We start from the raw sequence: 21,009 nt of genomic DNA, 5'->3' as shown, positions 1-21,009 counted from the left end.
ACTGAAGTCAGAACAGGGTGGGGGTGGGGTGGGGCAGAGGCTACGGGAGATTCTGATTGGACCCTAAACAGTGGGGGGAGGGGCGACTGCCTAAGACGGAGAAAGTTCCCTAAAGTTCGGGAGAAGGACCTGAACCAGCGCCCTGGGAGGGAGGCGGGGCCTTGGGCGGCGCAGGGAAGAAGAGATGGGCGGGAGGGTGGGGCTTATGGGGATCGTGATTGGTTGGCCCTGTCCCAAAGAGGTGGGACCTGCAGTTCAGACCGTTGCGAACGTTGCTGTGACAGGGTATCGGAGAGAAAGACTCTTCGGGAGCATCTTAGGGCCATAATTAGTTAAAACGAGGAGGGGAGAGGGGAGAGTTTAGGAAGGGGGCTGGATGTTCATGAGAGGCGGGGGAAAAAACCCTCCTGAGGTAACGACCTCCTGAGGTGACTCCCCCCAATAGAGCCTCGGCCCCACTTTTGCCTTTTCCTCTAACCCAAAGGAAAATTGAACTGAACCTGCCAAAGGGGACATTAATTCTGGAGAAAACTGGTGGGAGTGGTGCAGTGTGTACAAGCTTTCAAGGGAGGCCAGACCTCTCCCCAAGTGTTATCAGAAAACTCCCAATCCTCACCCTGTGCGAACCCTACTCAATAGTCATCTTGACAGGGACACATATCCTTTAGCCTTCCCGGAGCTTGTGGGAGAGTCATGTCATCTACCAAAGGTACCGCCATCGGCATCGATCTGGGCACCACCTACTCCTGCGTGGGAGTGTTCCAGCATGGCAAGGTGGAGATCATTGCCAATGACCAGGGCAACCGAACCACCCCCAGCTATGTGGCCTTCACAGACACAGAGAGACTCATTGGAGATGCAGCCAAAAACCAGGTGGCCATGAATCCTCAGAACACAGTCTTTGATGCCAAAAGGCTGATTGGTCGCAAATTTGGAGATTCCGTGGTACAATCCGATATGAAGCACTGGCCCTTCCAGGTGATAAATGATGGAGGTAAGCCTAAAGTTCAAGTGTCCTACAAAGGTGAAAACAAGGCCTTCTATCCTGAGGAGATCTCCTCCATGGTGTTGACCAAAATGAAGGAGACTGCGGAGGCCTACTTGGGTCATGCAGTCACCAATGCAGTCATCACTGTCCCAGCCTATTTCAATGACTCTCAACGCCAGGCCACCAAGGATGCTGGAGTGATTGCTGGCCTGAATGTGCTGAGAATCATCAATGAACCTACAGCAGCTGCCATTGCTTATGGACTAGATAAAGCTAGTCAGGGAGAGCGACATGTACTGATCTTTGATCTGGGTGGGGGCACTTTTGATGTCTCCATTCTTACCATTGATGATGGGATTTTTGAGGTGAAAGCCACTGCAGGAGACACCCACCTGGGTGGGGAGGACTTTGATAATCGACTAGTAAATCACTTTGTTGAGGAATTCAAGAGAAAACATAAGAAAGATATTAGCCAGAACAAGCGGGCTGTGAGAAGACTTCGAACAGCCTGTGAAAGGGCTAAGAGAACCCTGTCTTCCAGCACCCAAGCCAATCTTGAAATTGACTCCTTATTTGAAGGCATTGACTTTTACACTTCTGTCACCAGGGCAAGGTTTGAAGAGCTGTGCTCAGATCTGTTCCGGGGTACCCTGGAGCCTGTAGAGAAAGCCCTGCGAGATGCCAAGATGGACAAAGCCAAAATCAATGACGTTGTCCTTGTGGGTGGCTCCACCCGAATCCCCAAAGTACAGAAACTACTGCAGGATTTCTTCAATGGCAGAGACCTGAACAAGAGCATCAACCCTGATGAGGCTGTAGCCTATGGAGCAGCAGTGCAGGCAGCCATTCTGATGGGTGATAAATCAGAGAAAGTGCAGGACCTGTTGCTGTTGGATGTGGCTCCCCTTTCCCTGGGGCTGGAGACAGCAGGAGGTGTGATGACAGCACTGATCAAACGCAACTCCACCATCCCCACCAAACAGACCCAGATCTTTACCACCTATTCTGACAACCAGCCGGGTGTACTGATCCAGGTATATGAGGGAGAACGGGCCATGACCAAGGACAACAACCTTCTGGGTCGTTTTGACCTGAGTGGCATTCCCCCTGCTCCCCGTGGTGTCCCCCAGATTGAGGTAACCTTTGATATAGATGCCAATGGAATTCTGAATGTCACAGCTATGGATAAGAGCACAGGCAAAGCCAACAAGATCACCATCACTAATGATAAAGGTCGCCTGAGCAAGGAAGAAATTGAGCGAATGGTGCGTGATGCAGAAAAATATAAATCAGAAGATGAGGCCCAGAGGGAGAAAGTTGCTGCTAAAAATGCTCTGGAATCTTATGCCTTCAACATGAAGAATGCAGTGAGTGAGGAAGGCTTAAAGGGAAAGATCAGTGAAGATGACAAGAAAAAAGTGTTAGATAAATGCCAAGAAGTCCTTTCCTGGCTGGAGTCCAATCAGCTAGCTGAGAAGGAAGAGTATGAGCATAAGAGGAAAGAATTAGAGCAGGTGTGTAATCCTATCATCACTAAGCTCTATCAAGGATGTGAGGGAGGCATGGGGGGCACTTGTGGATATGTTCCTCCCAAAGGACCCCCCTCTGGCCCCACTATTGAGGAAGTGGATTAGTAGCCTCATCCATGTGGGATTAGAGGACCCTGAGGAGCCTCTAGCCCACTTTTGCCTCTTGCCCCATTTCCCCAGCACCAGTTGTGCCTTCTGAATTGACTGCATCTGTATCACAATTGTCCTTGACCATCCTAGAAGGATTTTGGGGATTACTTTTCTGTTTCCACATCTCACAATGCTGTTTGGACACTGGAATAGTACTCTTAGAATAACAAGGCCTTTTTTGGACTAGTTAGGTGAATTTGAATTTCTGTTTATTTTTAATCTGGCCCTGGATTTTGTTTTCCGTCCAGGGAGTTGAGTTGTTTATTGCTCAATAAATTTGTGCTTAAAGGAAAAGATGTGTGATATTTTGGGACTCTAAGCATGGTAACTGTGAACATTGATATGAATGAATATGCCTGATGGCTGAGGGTGATTAGGCAAAGTCACATAAGTAATGAAACCAATATTTAAATACAAATTTTGTACTTAATCTTCATTCTCCTTAACCTTTCTGCAGTTTTTTGTGCTACTTCTAAATTTTTGCCATGACATTGCACTCCTGATTCTCCTCTCTGATTATTTTTTCTGTATCCCTTGTTGTATTATCATCCATTTTATGATTTCTAGTCAGTTTCTCAAGACTGTTCTGGGCCTCCTTTTCTTTTTTCTCTCTGCATGTATTTGTTTGGAGATTTCATCTAATACGAATTTAATTATTGTTTCCACATTGATAATTCCCAAGTCTGTAAACCCAGTCCAAATTTCTCACCATAATTTTAGTTGTTTCCTGTGGAATGTATATAGCCAAATATGCCACCAATATCTCTCATATTTAATGTATTGAAAAAGAAATTCATCTTTTCCTACCAGCTACTCTCTAATCCATATTTTCTCTAAATTTTCTTATTTCAGTTGAACTGCCCTATACCACTTCCAGCCACCCAGGTTGGAAACCTTGCAGTCATTTCAACTTCTTCACTCTTCCTTATTCCCCATATCCAATTAAGTTAACAAATCATAGCCATTGTGCTTCTGGATCTCTCACATTCTCATAATCTGTACTCTCATGTAGCTACAACAATCTCAGTCATCTCTCATAACTGCTTATCTTTTTTTCAGTCCTTTTTGTGTTAATATTAAAAAATAGTAAGCACAAGCCTAGTATCACAACTAGGGAAGTATCACATTCCCTTCTCAAAAACCTTCAATAACTCCCTTTTGCCTGGAGGTCAAAATTGCAAACTGCTTCATTTAAGATTTTCCACAAGCTGACTCCATTCTAGATTCCCTAATGGATAGACCACAGCTGTGGAGGCAGGAGGACCTGAGTTCAAATTTGACCTCAGCACTTAACAGTTAATAACTTAACAGTTAATAGTGACCTTAGACATGCCACTTAAGGCAATTGTTTAAAAAAAAAAAAAAAAACCTGCATTCTAGCTTCCCAGCCTTATTTCACATTACTCCCCTTTATATACTCTTAATAGCAAAATTGGACTACTAATTTGTTACCCAAACTTGATATGCCATTTTCTACTTCTAAACATTCAAATGAAATACTCCCCAAAACTGGAATATGTTGTCTCAATTTTGTTTCTCTTCTTTTCTTCCTCAAAGACTCAGCAACAGTGGGGAAATTGTCCCACTTCTTTTGCTCCATGTCCAGTGGCAATAGGAGGCAATCAACAGCATTTATTAAGTACTCAATATGGGCCCAGCACATGCTAAATAATGGGAATGCGAAGAAAATCATAGCAAAAACAAAAACCCAAACACTAATCCCTACCTGCTCATAGTTTAAATGCAAACTGTGTACAGGAATTTGATATTTCAGAGGAAAGGCACTAATATTAAGGAAGCCATGGCTTCTTTTAGAAGTGGGATTTTAGCTGGGACTCAAAGGAAGCCAGGAAGAAAAGATGGAGAGCATTCCAGGCATACTAGGAGTTGGTATTATCTTATTAAAAGAAGAATAAGAGGGCTAGTGTCACTAGATTGAAAAGTGGAGACACCATGTAAGATGATTAGAGGATTTTATATTTGATCCTGGAATGATAGGAAGCCACTGAAGTTTCTTGAATGGGGGAGAGGGGAGTAAGATGAGGATATAACAGACTTAATATTTAGAAAGATCAATTTGATAAGAGAATGGAGGATATATTAGGAGAGAGACAAGGCAGGGAGACCATCTGACAGGCTATTGTGAGATGAAAATGAACTGGCCTAAAATGATGGGAAGGTAAAAGACAAGAAAGGGGCATATATAAGTGAGGTTATAAAGATAACAGGATTTGTCAAATTAGAGGATGAGAGAATGAGTCAAAAATGATATCTAAGTTGTAAGTCTGGCTAACTAGGAATATGATTGTGCCCTCACCAGCAAAACAAAATTAAGAGCAGCATTATGTTATCTGTCCTTCATTTTTTGAAAAGGACCGATTTTATCATAGGATGATGTCTTGCTCATGAGGCAGAATTTGCACAAAAATGCTAACAATATAAAGTGAAAAGAGACTCCAGGACACAATGTTGGGGATTTTGAATCAAGTATTTATCTACTATGTTCCAGGTATCATCCCAGGTCAAGGGTAGATGAGAACAAAAATATATTGTTCCTATATCTAAGAACATTTAATGGGGGAAGGGGAAGCAAGTCCATATATAAATATACATAGCAAAACCAAAGTTACTAAATATATTGGTAAATAAGTTAAATACAAGGAAGTTTGGGGAAAAGAACCTTAAGTGAAGTGCCAATAGTAGATTATGCTTTTGTTATGGCTTTTTAACTTGGTCTTTATCAGAGGGAAAGCTGTAGTCCACAAGTTCCTGAAAAGATTCAAAAAACTACCCACCAGGATTAAGGCAACCAGAGTTTGCAGAACTATGAAGAATATGTATTCGAACATTTATTTGAAGAGAATTTCTATAGAAAACTCCCAGCAACTAGTCATGTGAGGAAAGGTAAGGCTGAAGACAGTTCAGTTCAAATTGTCTTCTATTATACATGCAAAAACAAAATGCATGATTACCACTAATTAATACTAACATACATCTGTGTTTGGTTAAATATATGTGACATGGATAGTACACTTACAAATGGGTCTTAGTGTACATATGTGATTGTGTTTTCATACATGAATGTTTGAGAAGACAAAGAGTAAGAGAATCCTAAGAAATGTAAAATAGTTGTACAAAACTGTCTTATTACACTAGTTATGAAATGTGGGGACTGGAGAAGAAAGAATATATTGGCCCACTTTATAGGTTTTGTTGGGTGGGGACCAATACAGAGAATACTTGTACAAAAACAACTTTACTATAATAACCTCACTATAAAAGTTAGCATATGCCTTTCCCTTATAGACTCACATAGACATCCCAGTTAAAATAAATTCCATGTGTTTTTCTTGAACTTCAAGAAAACTATTCTTCATAGCAGACAGATCTGGGAGAGATTAAAATCCTCCAGCAGAAAAGGCTTTGTAAACTCTGAAATTCATATATATGTGAACAAAGTAAACATTTCAGAATTATAAAGAAAAAGTATGCTCTTTGTAGTGGCCAGAAATTGGAAACTGAGTGGATGCCCATCAATTGGAGAATGGCTGAATAAATTGTGGCATATGAATGTTATGGAATATTATTGTTCTGTAAGAAATGATCAGCAGGATGATTTCAGAAAGGCCTGGAGAGACTTATATGAACTGATGTTGAGTGAAATGAGCAGGACCAGGAGATCATTATATATACTTCAACAACAAAACTATATGATGATCAATTCTGATGGACGTAGCCCTCTTCAACAATGAGATGAAACAAATCAATTCCAATAGAACAGTAATGAACTGAACCAGCTACATCCAGCAAAAGAACTCTGGGAGATGACTATGAACCACTACATAGAATTCCCAATCCCTTTATTTTTGTCTGCCTGCATTTTTGATTTCCTTCACAGGTTAATGGTATACTATTTCAAAGTCTGTTCTTGTGCAGCAAAATAACTGTATGGACATGTATACATATATTGTATTTAACATATACTTTAACATATTTAACATGTATTGGTCTACCTGCCATCTGGGGGAGGAAGGAGAAGGGTGGGGGGGAAGGAGGGGAAAAATGGGAACAAAAGGTTTTGCAACTGTTAATGCTGAAAAATTACCCATGCATATATCTTGTAAATAAAAAGTTATAATAATAATAATAATAATAATAAATATGGCTTGAAAGAAATGGGAAGACCCTCTACTTTTTTTGTTTTTGTTTTTGCTAAGGCAATTGGGGTTAAGTGAATTTCCCAGGGTCACACAGCTAGGAAGAAGACACTACTTTTGCAAAGAAATGGGAAGTCTGCAAGTGTATTTTTTCACTTTTTTGATGTATTGGTTATACTGATTTTCCCTCTTTTTCTTTTTGTCTTAAAAATACTATTTCTATATACAATGAAGGTGGTGATGTTAAAAAACACAAAAGGACATCATTTAAAGAATAAATTAAACATTTATTTTGAGGTGTCCAATAGACACCTCATGATGACAAAATGGAGTTCAGTAGAGGGGTTAGAGCTGGATAAGTAGATCTAGGAATGAACATAGAGATGATAATTGAATCTGCAGGAGCTGACAAGATAAATGGTATAGAGTAAAAAGAAGCCCAAGACAGAATCTTGAAGATTAATTTTTTTTTTAAAAAGTGAACTATTACAGATAGGTCACCCAATTGTGTTGAAAAGATCTCAGAATGTATTTTGGAATCCTAGTTCTGCCATTACTTAGCAGTTTGAGCTTGTAGAAGACAAAAACTCTTGGTCTGTTTCCTCATCTATGAAATGTTAATACTTGTGATGAGAGTAAAACTCTGCTTGATCTACAAACCCAAATGGTCTAGTATCCTCTGGAGCAAGATAAGCCTTCCCGAAGGAAATCACGACTCCAGGCAAGATTTCACTTCCACTTGAGATTCCCCTTAGACTCATGCATAAAATGGGTCTTCAGAAAATGACCCTTTGCAGATCACTTCTCTCCAGAGAATGATATGCCCGCCAAGAGAGTCCCTCTTGGTGTTTAACAATAAAGGTTTCCCGCCATAGCCTTTGGGTTTAGCGAAATTGCTTGGCCGGGAACTCGCGCCTTGGACATCTGACCCTCACCCATTCCTGCCTCACTTCGGATTCACCGTGCGTTATCAGCAACACAAATGTTGAGTGAATGTTTTTAGCAAATAATTTCTTCCCACATCACCTGATTGGTACAATGTAATTCTCCCTCTCGTGTTTATATCTGCAATGCGCAGGACAATGTTTGAATAGTTTTCATTAACTAAATTGACTTCAGAGATACCAGCCCTTTAGCCCAAAACACGCCTGCGCGGTGAGATTCTGGAACAAGGTAAGAGGATATAAACTCCGCCCAGAGTCCGTCTCAATTCTCCAAGTTCCAATCCTTTCCCCTTCTCGAAGAACTGGGAGCTGACTCGGTCGGTGTCTCTTCAAATCACCTAGTTCCTTCTCGCTCACTCTCGCGCTGTCAGCTCTTCGCCGCGCGTGCGCACTTGCCCTCACCCTAGCCCCACCGTAGCGCGCGACCCCTGGGCTCGGATTCCGGTGGTAGCGAGCCTCTCACGCGGCCCACACCTCCCCGAAACCCGAGCTAAGGCGTCCCCCTCCTCTCCAGGACCCGAACCGCGGCGCGAGGATAATGGTAAGGGCCGTGACGTCATAGAAGGTACCGCTTCCCGCGGAGACCGTTGAATCGGTTAAAGGGCGCGGGGTGAGGGTGGGGGTGTGTGTGTCTGTTGTGTGTGTGTGCGCGCGCGCGCGGGGAGAGCGTGTGTGTGTGTGTGTGTGTGTGTGTGAGAAAATCCATCTCTCCTATCTTGTGCTTGTTCTCGGGAAAACTGGGCAGAGTGCGAGGTCTAGCAGTGGGAAGAACCCGGGGCTCGAGCCCCTGCCCATCCCGTCGGGAGAACCTCGGGTGTATAGCCTCCCCCTAATCTGGGCCTCGGTTAAAATAAAAGATTAAACCCCCACCCCACACTCCTATGGAGCTTCTTTTCGTCTCCAAATTCATGATCCTTTGACTAGTGGTTTATTACATAATGAACTGTTGATATTGAATAGCTAACGAGTGTATAGATATCCCTTTACATATGCTAATATATCTGGTGGTAGTATCCCCTTTTTAGATGAGGAAAACCAGGCACACAGGTGGTGGTCGCATTGCTAGGCAAGATTTGAACTCGGGTCTTTCAGACTATAAATCTGGCCCGCTATCCACATGGGCTACATAACTCATACTACTTCAGAAACACTTCTCCCCTACAGGAAAGAGAACACTATGTTCCAAAAGCTTTAGTCCAAAACAGCAATAAGACTTTTGGAACACCTGATAATCGGTAATTGAAAAGCAGAGTGATGGTCCTTAAGTCCTAAAGAGAGTAGTACTGGTGTAGAACAAAGACAAAGCATGTACTTGAAAGGACTTGTGAGAACCATAGAAAATAAAATTCTGCAACTGGAAGGAACCTTGGAGATTATTATTTTACAGGTGTGGCAATTGGACTTGATTTGACCAAAATTTTACTGCCAGTAACTGGCACAGCTGAAATTCCACACTTTCCACATCACTACACAATTAGGCTGGATCTCAGCTAAGTGTTGTTCAACACCAGGCCCAGTGCTAATCGGGGATACAAATATGAGCAAAAAGAAAGTCCCTGCAATGGAGGAGTTAATATTCTAATCATGGAACACTACACATAAGAGGAGAGCTGAAGGGTTGAATATGGGGGAGAACAAACACATTGTGATTTAAGTTCAGAAAATGAGGGGGCTTTTTTCCTCCCAAATGGGAGACACTGGGAAGAATTCACTAAGGGGATGGAAAATAGGTGGTTAGTTCATCTCCCTCATTTTTTCCTTTTTCCTTCCCTCAGCTCTTCTACTCCTTTTTCAAGTCACTTGTGGGAAAGGATGTTGTCGTGGAACTCAAGAATGACTTGAGGTAATGTGGAACAAATGAAGAGTCTTCCTGCAGAACTGAAGGCAGCAACTTTGCTGGATTTCCATAGAATTCTTTTGACAAAAGAAGCTTCTTAATGCTCTATAATTATGCATTGCAGTAGGGACTGGGGGAAGGATATAAGAATATTTGTTGTAATCCTTACTTTTAAGCTTTACAGTCAAGAGGGATACAAGTCTTGCAAAAGGGAAGAAATTCAAGATAAGTACCAGGTACTAGATGATATGGTGTACAAAAATGTATTTTAAAAGGTCTTGGGGAAAGTCAATCTTAGTAGCCTGGGAATGTGAATACTGAGAGATGGGTAAAATTTGGAGATACTGGAATTGAGATAGGAATATAGAAAGGATTCCAGGTGAAATACTATGAGTGAAATACTTTTTTCAGAGGGCCAAGGAGCACAGTTGTTGACTCTACAAGTTGGCTCTTTCCTTGCTCTCTAGTCTTCCTTTCTAAGAATTTTACAATCTAGCTGTGGTGGCCTACTGGATCTTCTTTATTCCAGGATCTCTTCTCTGGGTGCTTTTGCATTGATAGTCCAACATTCCTAGAATATTTTCCTTACCGCAGTTTTGGCTTCCTTCTAAATATCACACAAATCCCATCTTTGGAGACCTTTGCTAATCCGGCTCTGCTACCAGAGCCTTCCCCTCCAGATTGTCTTCCATATATTTTGTATGTTATTAAGCATGTAAATTTACATATCTCATTAGAATGTAAGCTCTTTAAGAATAGACTATTTTTCCTTTCTTTGTATCCCTATCACTTAGCACAATGCTTGTCACATTATAAGCATTTAATATAAATGTTTACTGATGGATTCGATCATATGGATGAGAATTCTTTGCTTTTACATTTTTGCTATTGAACACAAATTGTTAGTAGCATGGAGGTAAGGGTTGAACACTAGAGTCTGTATAAAGAACAAAGTGAGTCATAGGCAAAACCGTGAAGATAAAATTTATTGGGTTTTACCTTCTTCCTCTCCTTTCTTTACTTTCTGGTATCCAACTAGGTCTTAATTGTCATTTCCTTGTTACTGCTTCACTAAGCATTTATATAAAATCAAGCTCTCAAGGGCTTAAGGTGGGACAATTCTCAGGAACATTCTTATTTTAATAAGGAACTTATAATTAGGAGTGAAAGAGGCTTATTGGTGGTCTTCCTCATGAGTCCATTTTTTTTGCTATTCTACTAGTGCCAAAAGAAGGCTTAATATACTTATAACAAGGTACATTTATAAAGGTTTTCCTCCTCCTAAGGACCATTAAAAAAGGCATGAGTATGGTGATGTGATGTGGAGTAGTATTGATGAATTGAAAGAAGCAGCCGAGGAGAGAGGATGGTAAACTACAGGAGCCGATATAAAGAACCACAGACTGGCTACCTGAACAAGAATCAGATGTGTTGTGATGCATTTTAAAGTGGGGATCCAGCTTCTGGGAAGGAGTCTCACTTCTTCCTGGATCCACTTGTGATGGGTGCTCCTCACATGTATCAAATATCAATTTGTCCCTCTGTAACTTCCACCCACTTCTCCTAGTTCTGTCCAAGAGCCAATTAAAACAAGGTTAATGTCCATAATAACTTCAAATCTCAATTAGCTGTTATGTGCTCATCTGTAAATCTTCTCTTCAGGTTTGTAAATACCCTTAAACTTTTGAGTTCCTTGATTTATCTGGATCTTCTCTGAATACCCTTTAGCTTAACAATGAATGTTCTTCCTAATATGTGGTTACCCAGAATTCAGCACTTTTTTCTTTATGTGTTGTGTTGGTCACACGTAGAGACAACAGTGCTATTTCCCTGTCCTGGAGTTTCATGGTATTCGTATCCATAAGTTTCAGTCTAAGATTGATTTATACTGAGCTTTTAGTCCACTAAGCCTTTGACTTTTTAAAAATATAGTTACATATCCCTCATCTTGTGCCAGTAAAAGTTGATTTGTCAAAATCAACTATAAAATTTGACATCCCTGTTAGACTTCATTTAGATGGATTCAGTGGAAAGACCTGTCATATATTTTCCTTAAATATTCTAAAATTATTTTCATATAAAGTTATAATCCTTGCTTTGTCATATGGTCTGCTAACTATTCCTCCCAATTTCATGACACTTGAAAAGTAGTAAACATACCAACTATTGTCTTTATCCAAGGTATTGGATAAAAAGATGAGGTTGCTAGGGAGCTTCTTCCAAGCTAGCATAGAATCATTAATGTCTATTCTGTCTTTCTACACAAGAATAGCAGAGAAATTTTGTGGAATGCTTCCTTAAAATTGAAGTAAATGACACCTGTAGCTTCCTTGATTTATCTGAAAAGAAAACATTCTGGCATGGACCTATTTGGTGGTTGTACTTCATGCATGAAATGGGATGAAAAGTGGTGATGATAGGATTCTTTTACTTATGCCAAGTTTGGTTCTAACTAATTAAGTCTTCTTCCTTCACAGTATCTGTGGGACCTTGCACTCTGTAGACCAGGTGAGAAAAATGAAGCATTCATCTTATCAGGTTCCCTGAGGGAAATGTGAATATGAGGGCTATAAGGGAGGAGCTTGGGTCCTGGTTTCTGTATTAATGGTGTGTGTCTCTTCTCCCTTTCCACAGTATCTCAACATCAAACTAACAGATATCAGTGTTACAGACCCAGAGAAATATCCTCACATGGTGAGTTGAGAGGATGAATAAGGAAAAGAACTGGCACAGTAAGTTGAGGAAAAAGACTTCTCATGAAAATTGGCTTTTTTTTGTCTTTTTATCCAGCTCTCTGTGAAAAACTGTTTTATCCGGGGTTCTGTGGTCAGATATGTGCAGCTGCCAGCAGATGAAGTTGACACCCAGCTATTACAGGATGCAGCTCGGAAGGAAGCTATGCAGCAGAAACAGTAGTGACTGTTATTATTTTTATGACATTTCTTCCTCCAGCCCCTAGTTCAGGATCCTTTTTTTTTAAAGGTTTTTTTCTGTTTGTTTTTTGAGGAGCAAGAAATGTTTGTTAAAAGTATAATGCGGGGGAGAAGTTATCCCCTGTGACAGGAAGATTGGATAGGGGAATGGGGCGGGGGCGGGGGAGAAGTATTGCACAAAATATTCATCTTGTCTTCTTCCCAAACTGGTCCTTTCTCCTTGCTGGAAAAGTGAAAATGGGTGGAAGGAATTGGGACTGTCTCCCCAGGTGAGAGATGTCTCTCAAATTGGGGAGTAAAAAGAACCTGTCCCGCATCGGGAATAAAGTTTGAAACTTGGAGGTGTTTGTCTCTTTCAAGATGCGATTGAGAATATCAAAATTACACTTTCTAGAGAAGGAGGCAGACTAAAAGAAAAAATGAGGATATTTTCAGACCATCCATGCTTTTTATTGTCTATTTCCTTCCTCTACTTAGCTCTAAATGACTAGTAATTCAGGCATTTAAATCAAGAACTGAAAGGAATTTCAGAAGTCAACTCGCTTCAATCCTGTTCATATTAACAAATGAGGAAGCTGAAGCCCAGAAAAATTAATTGACTTGCTCAAAGTCAATGTCAAAGATGGAATTTGAGCTGAGGTTCTCTGACAGAATTAGTATGCTCCATGTTTAACTTGTATTGGATTGCTTGCCATCTTGGGGAGGAAGGCAGGGATGGGATGGGGGAGGAAGGGAGAAAGAAAGAAAAAATTTTGAAACGCAAGGTTTTACAAAGATGAAAGGTATGCATGTATTAGGAAAAATAAAATACGATTAAATAAAAGTACATGACTACATAGGAAAAGGAAAAAATTAGGATGCTCAACATTGTACCACCATTTCCAGGGAACATGCTACAGTGGAAAGAGTATTTGGATTCAAATCCCATTGATTGAATTGATTTGTTACCATTACCTTAGGCAAATCACTCAACTTCTATGGGAATCAGTATCTTCATTTGCAAAATGAGAGGGTTTAATTAATTACTTCTCAGGTCCCTTTTAGCTCTTTGTGATCCAGTTTTTATGGGCTTTACATAAAGTCAGAACCTGACTAACCTAGAAAGGTGCTGTGTTATTTTGCTACTAATTGGTTTGTAGGGTTATGGATAGTCAAGATTGCTGATTGGGCTCCTCCCTAGGTTAATTCTTTGCATATTATCTCCTTTTATTGGTTCTAAACAGTATAAATTGGGTCATGACTACTATATGTCAATTCTTTTACTTTTCTTTTAACCACCATCAGATTTCCTATAGCAATCATCCTGAACCTTTTTTCAAGGTTCACTCCTCCCTGTAAACAGAAAATGGTGATTTGTTAATATATTTGATAAAATTGAGATTGTCTCAAATTGCCTTGTGATTTTTATGGTTTAGTTATAGTTTATTATTTTTGTCATTTTAAATTCATCCCTTCTTCCAGGAGACAAATGGATGTTAGCGATTTTTGGACTCTGGGTTTATCATTGCATTGATAGGCATTCTAAAATTTTTCAGTGTTACTGATGTAATATGAAACGCTAAAACTTTTGGTTTTGGAATTTGCTCCAAAGCGGCTCTGACTACTCCTTAGTCAATTAGCCTCTGGCCTCAGGAAAACTCCTACTCTGGAAATGCCCAGTTGGTCTAATTCTGAATAGACTACTTCTCAGTTCACTGCTGACTGATGATCTGGTAGTGACAATCAAATTTTGGAGACCACCCTCAATTCATCTGGAGATTATTCCCTAGGCTTGAGCTATTGAATTAACATATCTATGATTGAAAGCTGTGTAAGTATCACCTTCGTTCTGTTTCTTTACTCAGTAATGGCATCACTTGGCTTTTAATAAACTTTGCCCCTTGACTAGGAGAGGGTCCAAGCCTGCAAATTCTTTTGAGACATCTTGCCACACCAGTCTGGGACTTCTGGGTCTCCCCTTCTCAACCTCAATGTTACCATTGTATAAATTGTTCTAATTCTGCTCACTTTGGCTGCATCATTTCATAAGTTTTATTTCTTCTGAAATTATCTATTTCATCATATGGCAAGATTACATACACTACAATTTGTTTAGTATAGGAGGGTAGTCCTTCAGTTTCTAATTTTTGGCTACCATGAAATTATGGTTGGAACTGGGTCAAATGGTATGCTCAATTCCAAATTTTCCAGATTGGCTAGATGATTTTACTCCACCAACTGTGTGCTGGTATAGCTGTTTTCCCTCTAGTCCTGCAAATATTTGTCATTACCCTTTTTTTTTGTTTGTTATATTAGCCTGAAGAAATATATATATAAACTGAGGCGAGATAGAAATTAGAGTCTTAAATGTTTTATTTGAAAGGGAGACATGTACTACAACCAAATGGATCCATGGTTTGGTCCCAGGGCTGAATGAGACTACGTCTCCAAGAATGCAGCCTCAAATGTTGGATACAAAGATTCTTTTGTAGGGTAACAAGAACCATGACATAATGAGGGGAGGCACCTGATATTCTAATTAATTGGTATGGGGAGAGGCACCTGATAGTCTAATGATGTCTAAAATATAAGATCTTTATTCTATCAAACGTTCTGATGATTAGGAGGGAGGGAGGTAGTGTTTGAGCATTACAATTAGGAACTGGAGGCAGAACAATTTAGGGAAACAGGCAGGCAATTAAGGAAACTGGGTCAGGACAATTAAAGGGAACTGGCACAATATTGATATAATCTCAAAGTTGCTTTAATTTGCATCATGTTAGTGATTTTTTTGAAAATTATTTTTAGTTTATGGAATAAAATTTTGAGTATTTTTTAAAATGCACACAACACTACAAATCTATTGTGCATAATTTGCTATTCCCTTTAATATACAAGTTATATAAATTTCTTTTTTTCCTCTCTAGAGATGGCCATCATTAGATATGTATCTGTACATATTTCTATTTCTTAGTTCTTTGGATACAGAATAGTCAAAATAAGTTATTCTCTCAAAGTCTTAAAACATTTAGGATGTGGCACACCTGGAGAATCAAGGGGGGAGGGGGAGGGGGAAGGAAGGGGTGTGTGTAGCAGGAGAACCTGATATCTGGTAAGCTTCCCACTAGCAAGCCACTGATGCCTTTTGGCTTCTAAAATGCTCTGAACCTGATTGGGTGGGTGTTAGAACTTCTAATGCTTCGCCTAGGGTGAATTTTGAGGCTTCTTCAATTAGAAGGGCTTATACCAGCCTTTGCTCTAAGACTAGAGGATCATTGTAAGGACGCTTAAGTCAAGTTTCTTTGAGAAGCAGGCAACTGATCTGGGATCGAGTCCAAGAGCCCCGTTAAAGACCCCTAGGGCCAGACTCTGCCTTTCATGAACATACAGAGTAAAAGGCTTTTCTGAATTAGGTTGGGTAGGGACAGAAGTCAATTTAGCTTTTAGGGTCTTAAAAGCTTTGGCTATAATGCTGAGAAACTGAGCAAGACAGAGATTAGAGACCAATTCAATAGTTTATTAAATGGAGAGATATATTGGGACCAATGGATCCATGTTTGGTCCCAGGGCTGGATGAGACCATCATCTCAAAGAGTCCAGCCTTAAGTATCACAGAGCAAGCTTTTTTATAGGATAACAAGAACAATGACATAGTGGGGGAGGTACCTGGGATGATACAATGGAGGGAGGTACTGGACATCAAAAGGGAACTGTGGCACAACATGGCCTGATCACAGGCCCCCAGTCAAGAGGGAGTGTGTCAGGGCTTTGAATAGAATCATAGAGGAGCTTGACAATAACAAGTATAAAATCCAGCCATGCCCAAGAAAGTATACAACAGTTTAGGGAGTGATTGATAAATCGGTAGGTTGTGTGGGCCTTTAGACAAAGAAACTTCATAGCCCTGGGGGGAGAAGGGGGATTGGAAGTTAGGGGATTGTATGGTTGTAGCCAGGGAAGCCTTGTGGGGCTGCAGATCAAGATACTGGATACTAGTGCCTGTCTAAATACCTAGGGGTTGTCACAGAATTTAGTAGAGTTTGCTCTTAGAGATAAAATCTCTTGGGAGTGATATTCTTTTGAATTTTGAATCAGGTGAGAAACAAAGAAATAGAACTGGGAAACTGAGTCAGAAGTATCCCATCTTAAGCAGAAGCTAAAGTTGTCCTCCCACCTCTTGCCCAGATAAGATGTCCACCTATGACAATAGTTCAGGAAAGCATTCCTTTGAGTAATTTGTGGCATTCCTCTCGAATGTTGGGCTACTGACTTAATGATCAGGCAATCAAATTCTTTTTTTTTTTAATTTAATTTTTATTTAATAATTACTTTATATTGACACTCGTTTCTGTTCCGATTTTTTTTTCCCTCCCTCCCTCCACCCCCTCCTCTAGATGGCAAGCAGTCCTTTATATGTTGGATATGTTGCAGTATATCCTAGATACAATATATGTTTGCAGAACCGAACAGTTCTCTTGTTGCATAGGGAGAATTGGATTCAGAAGGTATAAATAACCCGGGAAGAAAAACTAAAATGCAGATAGTTCACATTCGTTTCCCAGTGTTCTTTCTTTGGGTGTAGCTGCTTTTGTCCGTCATTTATCAATTGAAACTCAGGTCTCTTTGTCAAAGAAATCCACTTCCATCAAAACATGTCCTCATACAATATCGTTGTCGAAGTGTATAATGATCTCCTGGTTCTGCTCATTTCACTTAGCATCAGTTCATGTAAGTCTCGCCAGTCCTCTCTGTATTCATCCTGCTGGTCATTTCTTACAGAACAATAATATTCCATAACAGTCTGAGAGATAAACTATTCTATGTTCCTCTAATTTATTTATAATCTCGTTCTTTATGCCTAGGTCATAGACCCATTTTGATCTTATCTTGGTATATGGTGTTAAGTGTGGGTCCATGCCTAATTTCTGCCATACTAATTTCCAATTATCCCAGCAGTTTTTATCAAATAATGAATTCTTTTCCCAGAAGTTAGGGGCTTTGGGTTTGTCAAACACTAGATTGCTATAGTTGACTATTCTGTCTTGTGAACCTAGCCTTTTCCACTGATCCACTAATCTATTTCTTACAGGCAATCAAATTCAAAAGAATATCACTCCCAAGAGATTTTATCTTTTAATAGCAAATTCTACTAAATGCAACTTAGGGCTAGATATATTGTTTTAAAAGTTTACCAGGACTTACACACATGAGTTTAACATGTTCTATATATTTAAATTTATCCTGAAGCAAAGGATCAATTATTATACAAACTTATAGATTCTTAGTAAACACTCCCTTTTTTCTTTTCTTTTTTTAAAATTAACTATAAATCCTAAACAGGCTCATTTTTCAGAGCTAATGACCTGTTGGTTTCAAGAAAACTGGCAAGCTTACATATTAAGGGGAGTTGCCATAGACCTCAAGGGAAAGGCTGAGATTGCTGTTGTCCACTCCAACTATTCTTGGGAGTTGTGGAGCCACAACATGGGCTGTGTTGTTTGATACCTCTCCCTGTAATGCCGGAGAAACTGAGGCAGATAGAGATTAGAGAGTTTTTAATAATTTATTTGAAAGGGAGAGATTTACTGGGACCAAATGGATCCATAGTTTGGTCCCAAGGCTGAATGAGACTATTGTCTCCAAGAATCCAGCATCCAGCAACCAATGCAAGTTCTCAATGACATATTTATACACAGTAGCTAAACAAAGGCAGGGGTATGAGTTGGGAGTCGCAATCTCTAAGCTGATTGGCGAAGCCCAGAACTGAGATCAAATGTGCACAGTCCTCATGCAGGAACAACATTTCCTTCTATGATTCTCATTAGTGGGCTATTATTTCCTATATTATTTATAATTGGCTTGATTATAGCACTAAACATTATCTAAAATATATATAGTGACAAGGGATATTTGGGCAAGTTAACTAGAAAGGATTCCACATGCATATTCTGTCCTAATAAAACTAATCTCTCACTGAGGCAAATGATAAAGGAGAGAACACCATCGAAAGCATTGTCACTATGGGAAAGAATCCAAAGGTCCAGGAAATAATGGTGTTTACCAACTTAGACTCAGAAAAGATCAGTATGTCTAGGAATCAAAAGATGATTAAAGTATAACTAGGAATTGCCCTAAATGCCTATGTACAGGGTTCCAAGTCAGGGAAATAGAGGAATCAAATAATCCATAAAATTGACAAAGAAGACATAAGTAAACTAACAAAATTCACTGACAGTTAAGCTTGTATAATATTACCTTTTCATTATTAGCTTTGAGTAATGTAATCAGTAATTAACACTTAACCATAAAAAACTTACTCTAATATTGAATATCAAATGTAATAACATATAAAGGTCAGTAAGTCAGACACATGTCTGAAGACTTTGTTGACCTAAAGAAAATATATGATCATAATACAGTATAAAAATAAAGTATGAAGGAGCCTGAGAGAAGTGGGAGCATCACTTCCATCAGTTCCTCACTCAAACTACTCAACGACTCCTGTCTTCCTTTGACCAATGCTATTCCTCCTCAACTCCCTGGACCTCCTGCAGGAGTGGAATCCAAACTCTGGTAAGCAGGAATCTCCAGGCAGAAACCATTAATTCAGTTCTGACAGGTCGTGGGGTAAGACCATAAATTCTAACAAACTGGGAGTTAAAGTGTCTGACTACAAAGTCTAGAGTCCCCCTTTTTGAGTTTACACATTGACAATTTATAATCTTAGAGCAAATAGCCCTGAGTTATATCAGTCTTCATGAACCCGAGGGGGAGTTTGCAACTAAGGGGATTGGGGCCTATCAATTAGGGAAACTGAGGCAGAGCAATTGAGGGAAACTGAATCAGAATAATTAGAAGAGAACTGTGGCACAACATCCCTACTCTGTGAAGGGGGAATACCTTATACTTGGAGGTGAACTGAGAAGGCTTTCACCTTATCCCTCTTCTTCCACACACACTGTCAATTTTAGATTTAACATGGTGACAATAACTCCAAATAATTTAGTTAAGAATTTTAGAATTTTCCTAATAGCCAAGCTACCTTTATTTTATGAGAAGTTATGGATGAAAGGAAGAGGTGAATTAGATACCAGGAGTAGTAATTACAAAATAGATTTTGAGAAAGCAATAGAAAGAACATCATAGTTAACAAGGAACAGGATTTTAAACAATTATAATGGAAAGACAAGTTCTCCAGTGGAACTCACAATCAACTAGGAAAAAGGGAATAAGCCATGAGAAGGGAACACACAATAGCCTGGCAGGCTAAAATCATGAGACTAAGTAGGGGAAGGGGATTAAACCATTAACTGTCAGGCTAACCCTTACAGAAGTTAGTTCACTATAACAAGGAGAAGGACACCACTAGGTAAATGAAGGGTGAGTGGGAGTTAAGGGGAGGAGAAGAAAGCAGCCAAGAATTGGAACATGGCAGACCCATAGGCCAATTTATGAGGGAAATTTAACCTGAGGAGTTTGCCAGCATAACTTGGTTTTCTGATTGAACACAGTAAAGTGGGATTTCCAAAGATGATCTCTTGGGGAGGGACTGCAATGGAAACTTCATCCAAACCAAAAACCCACCCAATCCCAGCATCATCAGTGCCCTTCCCAGCCTGCCTCCAGCAGTATTAGCATACTATCGGGGCTTCAGGCTTTCTCTGCCAGCCCCACCTACTTACCTAGGACCTAAACGTTTTGAGCAGAAGTTCAAGAAAGCAGTGGTTCCCTGTCACCTTTAGGAAAAAATACAAAACTCATTTAAAGCCCTTTACAATCTGATGTCACCCCACCTTGCCATGCTAATAACATGTGCTCCCACCTCCACTGCATTTCAAACTGCCCTATTTGATGTTCATGGGACATTTCCTCTTCCGAACACGCCATACTTCTGCGTTAGCTGTTTACTACCCTAGCCCCAACCCTTTTCCACCCCTTTCTCAAGTCCACCTCTTCAAATCTGGGCTCAAGCACGCTCTTGACTTCAAGAGACTGCTACCCTGTTAGTGCTCCTCTCCCCACCCCCACCCCCATCACTGTGCACTTATTTTGCATATATCTTGGTTTTGTTTGCGAGCATCTCTTCGTATTCTCATTTTTATTAGTATTGCTAAAGTATCTTTGCTTAATAAATGCTTCTTGATTGATTGCTTAATGATTCCTCCTACTTCGGAAAACCGGGAACCTGCCCACAAGAAATGGCATACATCGGGCAGCTAGGTGGCGCAGTGGATAGGAGTACCAGTTAAAGTCAGGAGGACCTGAGTTCAAATCCAGCCTCAGATACTTAAATACTTCCTAGCTGTGTGACCCTGGGCAAGTCACTTAGCCCTAATTGCCTCAGGGGGAAAATCAAAAAGTAAAGAAATGGCATATATTCAGTCTGAGCCCCAGATTCAGGTTATAAGGGTAGAAATCACGCAGCAGTCACCGCAGCGGAGCGGGGTGGGGTGGGTGCACTTCCAAGCCCTGGCCTAGCACGATTGTTGAAA

At 40.2% G+C, this 21,009-nt stretch overlaps 2 protein-coding genes across 2 annotated transcripts; both read left to right on the top strand.

The window, feature by feature from the left end:
* Positions 1-237: 237 nt before the first annotated feature.
* On the top strand, positions 238-2,961 carry LOC127561080 (heat shock 70 kDa protein 1-like). The gene has a single exon (XM_051996237.1). It carries the CDS (start codon positions 694-696, stop codon positions 2,620-2,622), a length of 1,929 nt encoding a protein of 642 aa, XP_051852197.1. The 5' UTR covers positions 238-693; the 3' UTR covers positions 2,623-2,961.
* A 5,051-nt stretch (positions 2,962-8,012) lies between these two features.
* On the top strand, positions 8,013-13,928 carry LSM2 (LSM2 homolog, U6 small nuclear RNA and mRNA degradation associated). The gene is made up of 5 exons (XM_051996233.1): positions 8,013-8,309; positions 9,544-9,611; positions 12,083-12,113; positions 12,240-12,299; positions 12,396-13,928. Exons 1-5 carry the CDS (start codon positions 8,307-8,309, stop codon positions 12,519-12,521), a joined length of 288 nt encoding a protein of 95 aa, XP_051852193.1. The 5' UTR covers positions 8,013-8,306; the 3' UTR covers positions 12,522-13,928.
* Positions 13,929-21,009: the final 7,081 nt, after the last annotated feature.

The sequence above is a fragment of the Antechinus flavipes genome, chromosome 4 (genome assembly GCF_016432865.1).
Source record: "Antechinus flavipes isolate AdamAnt ecotype Samford, QLD, Australia chromosome 4, AdamAnt_v2, whole genome shotgun sequence".
Lineage (NCBI taxonomy): Eukaryota > Metazoa > Chordata > Mammalia > Dasyuromorphia > Dasyuridae > Antechinus > Antechinus flavipes.
This window is presented reverse-complemented; position numbering and strand designations above follow the sequence as displayed.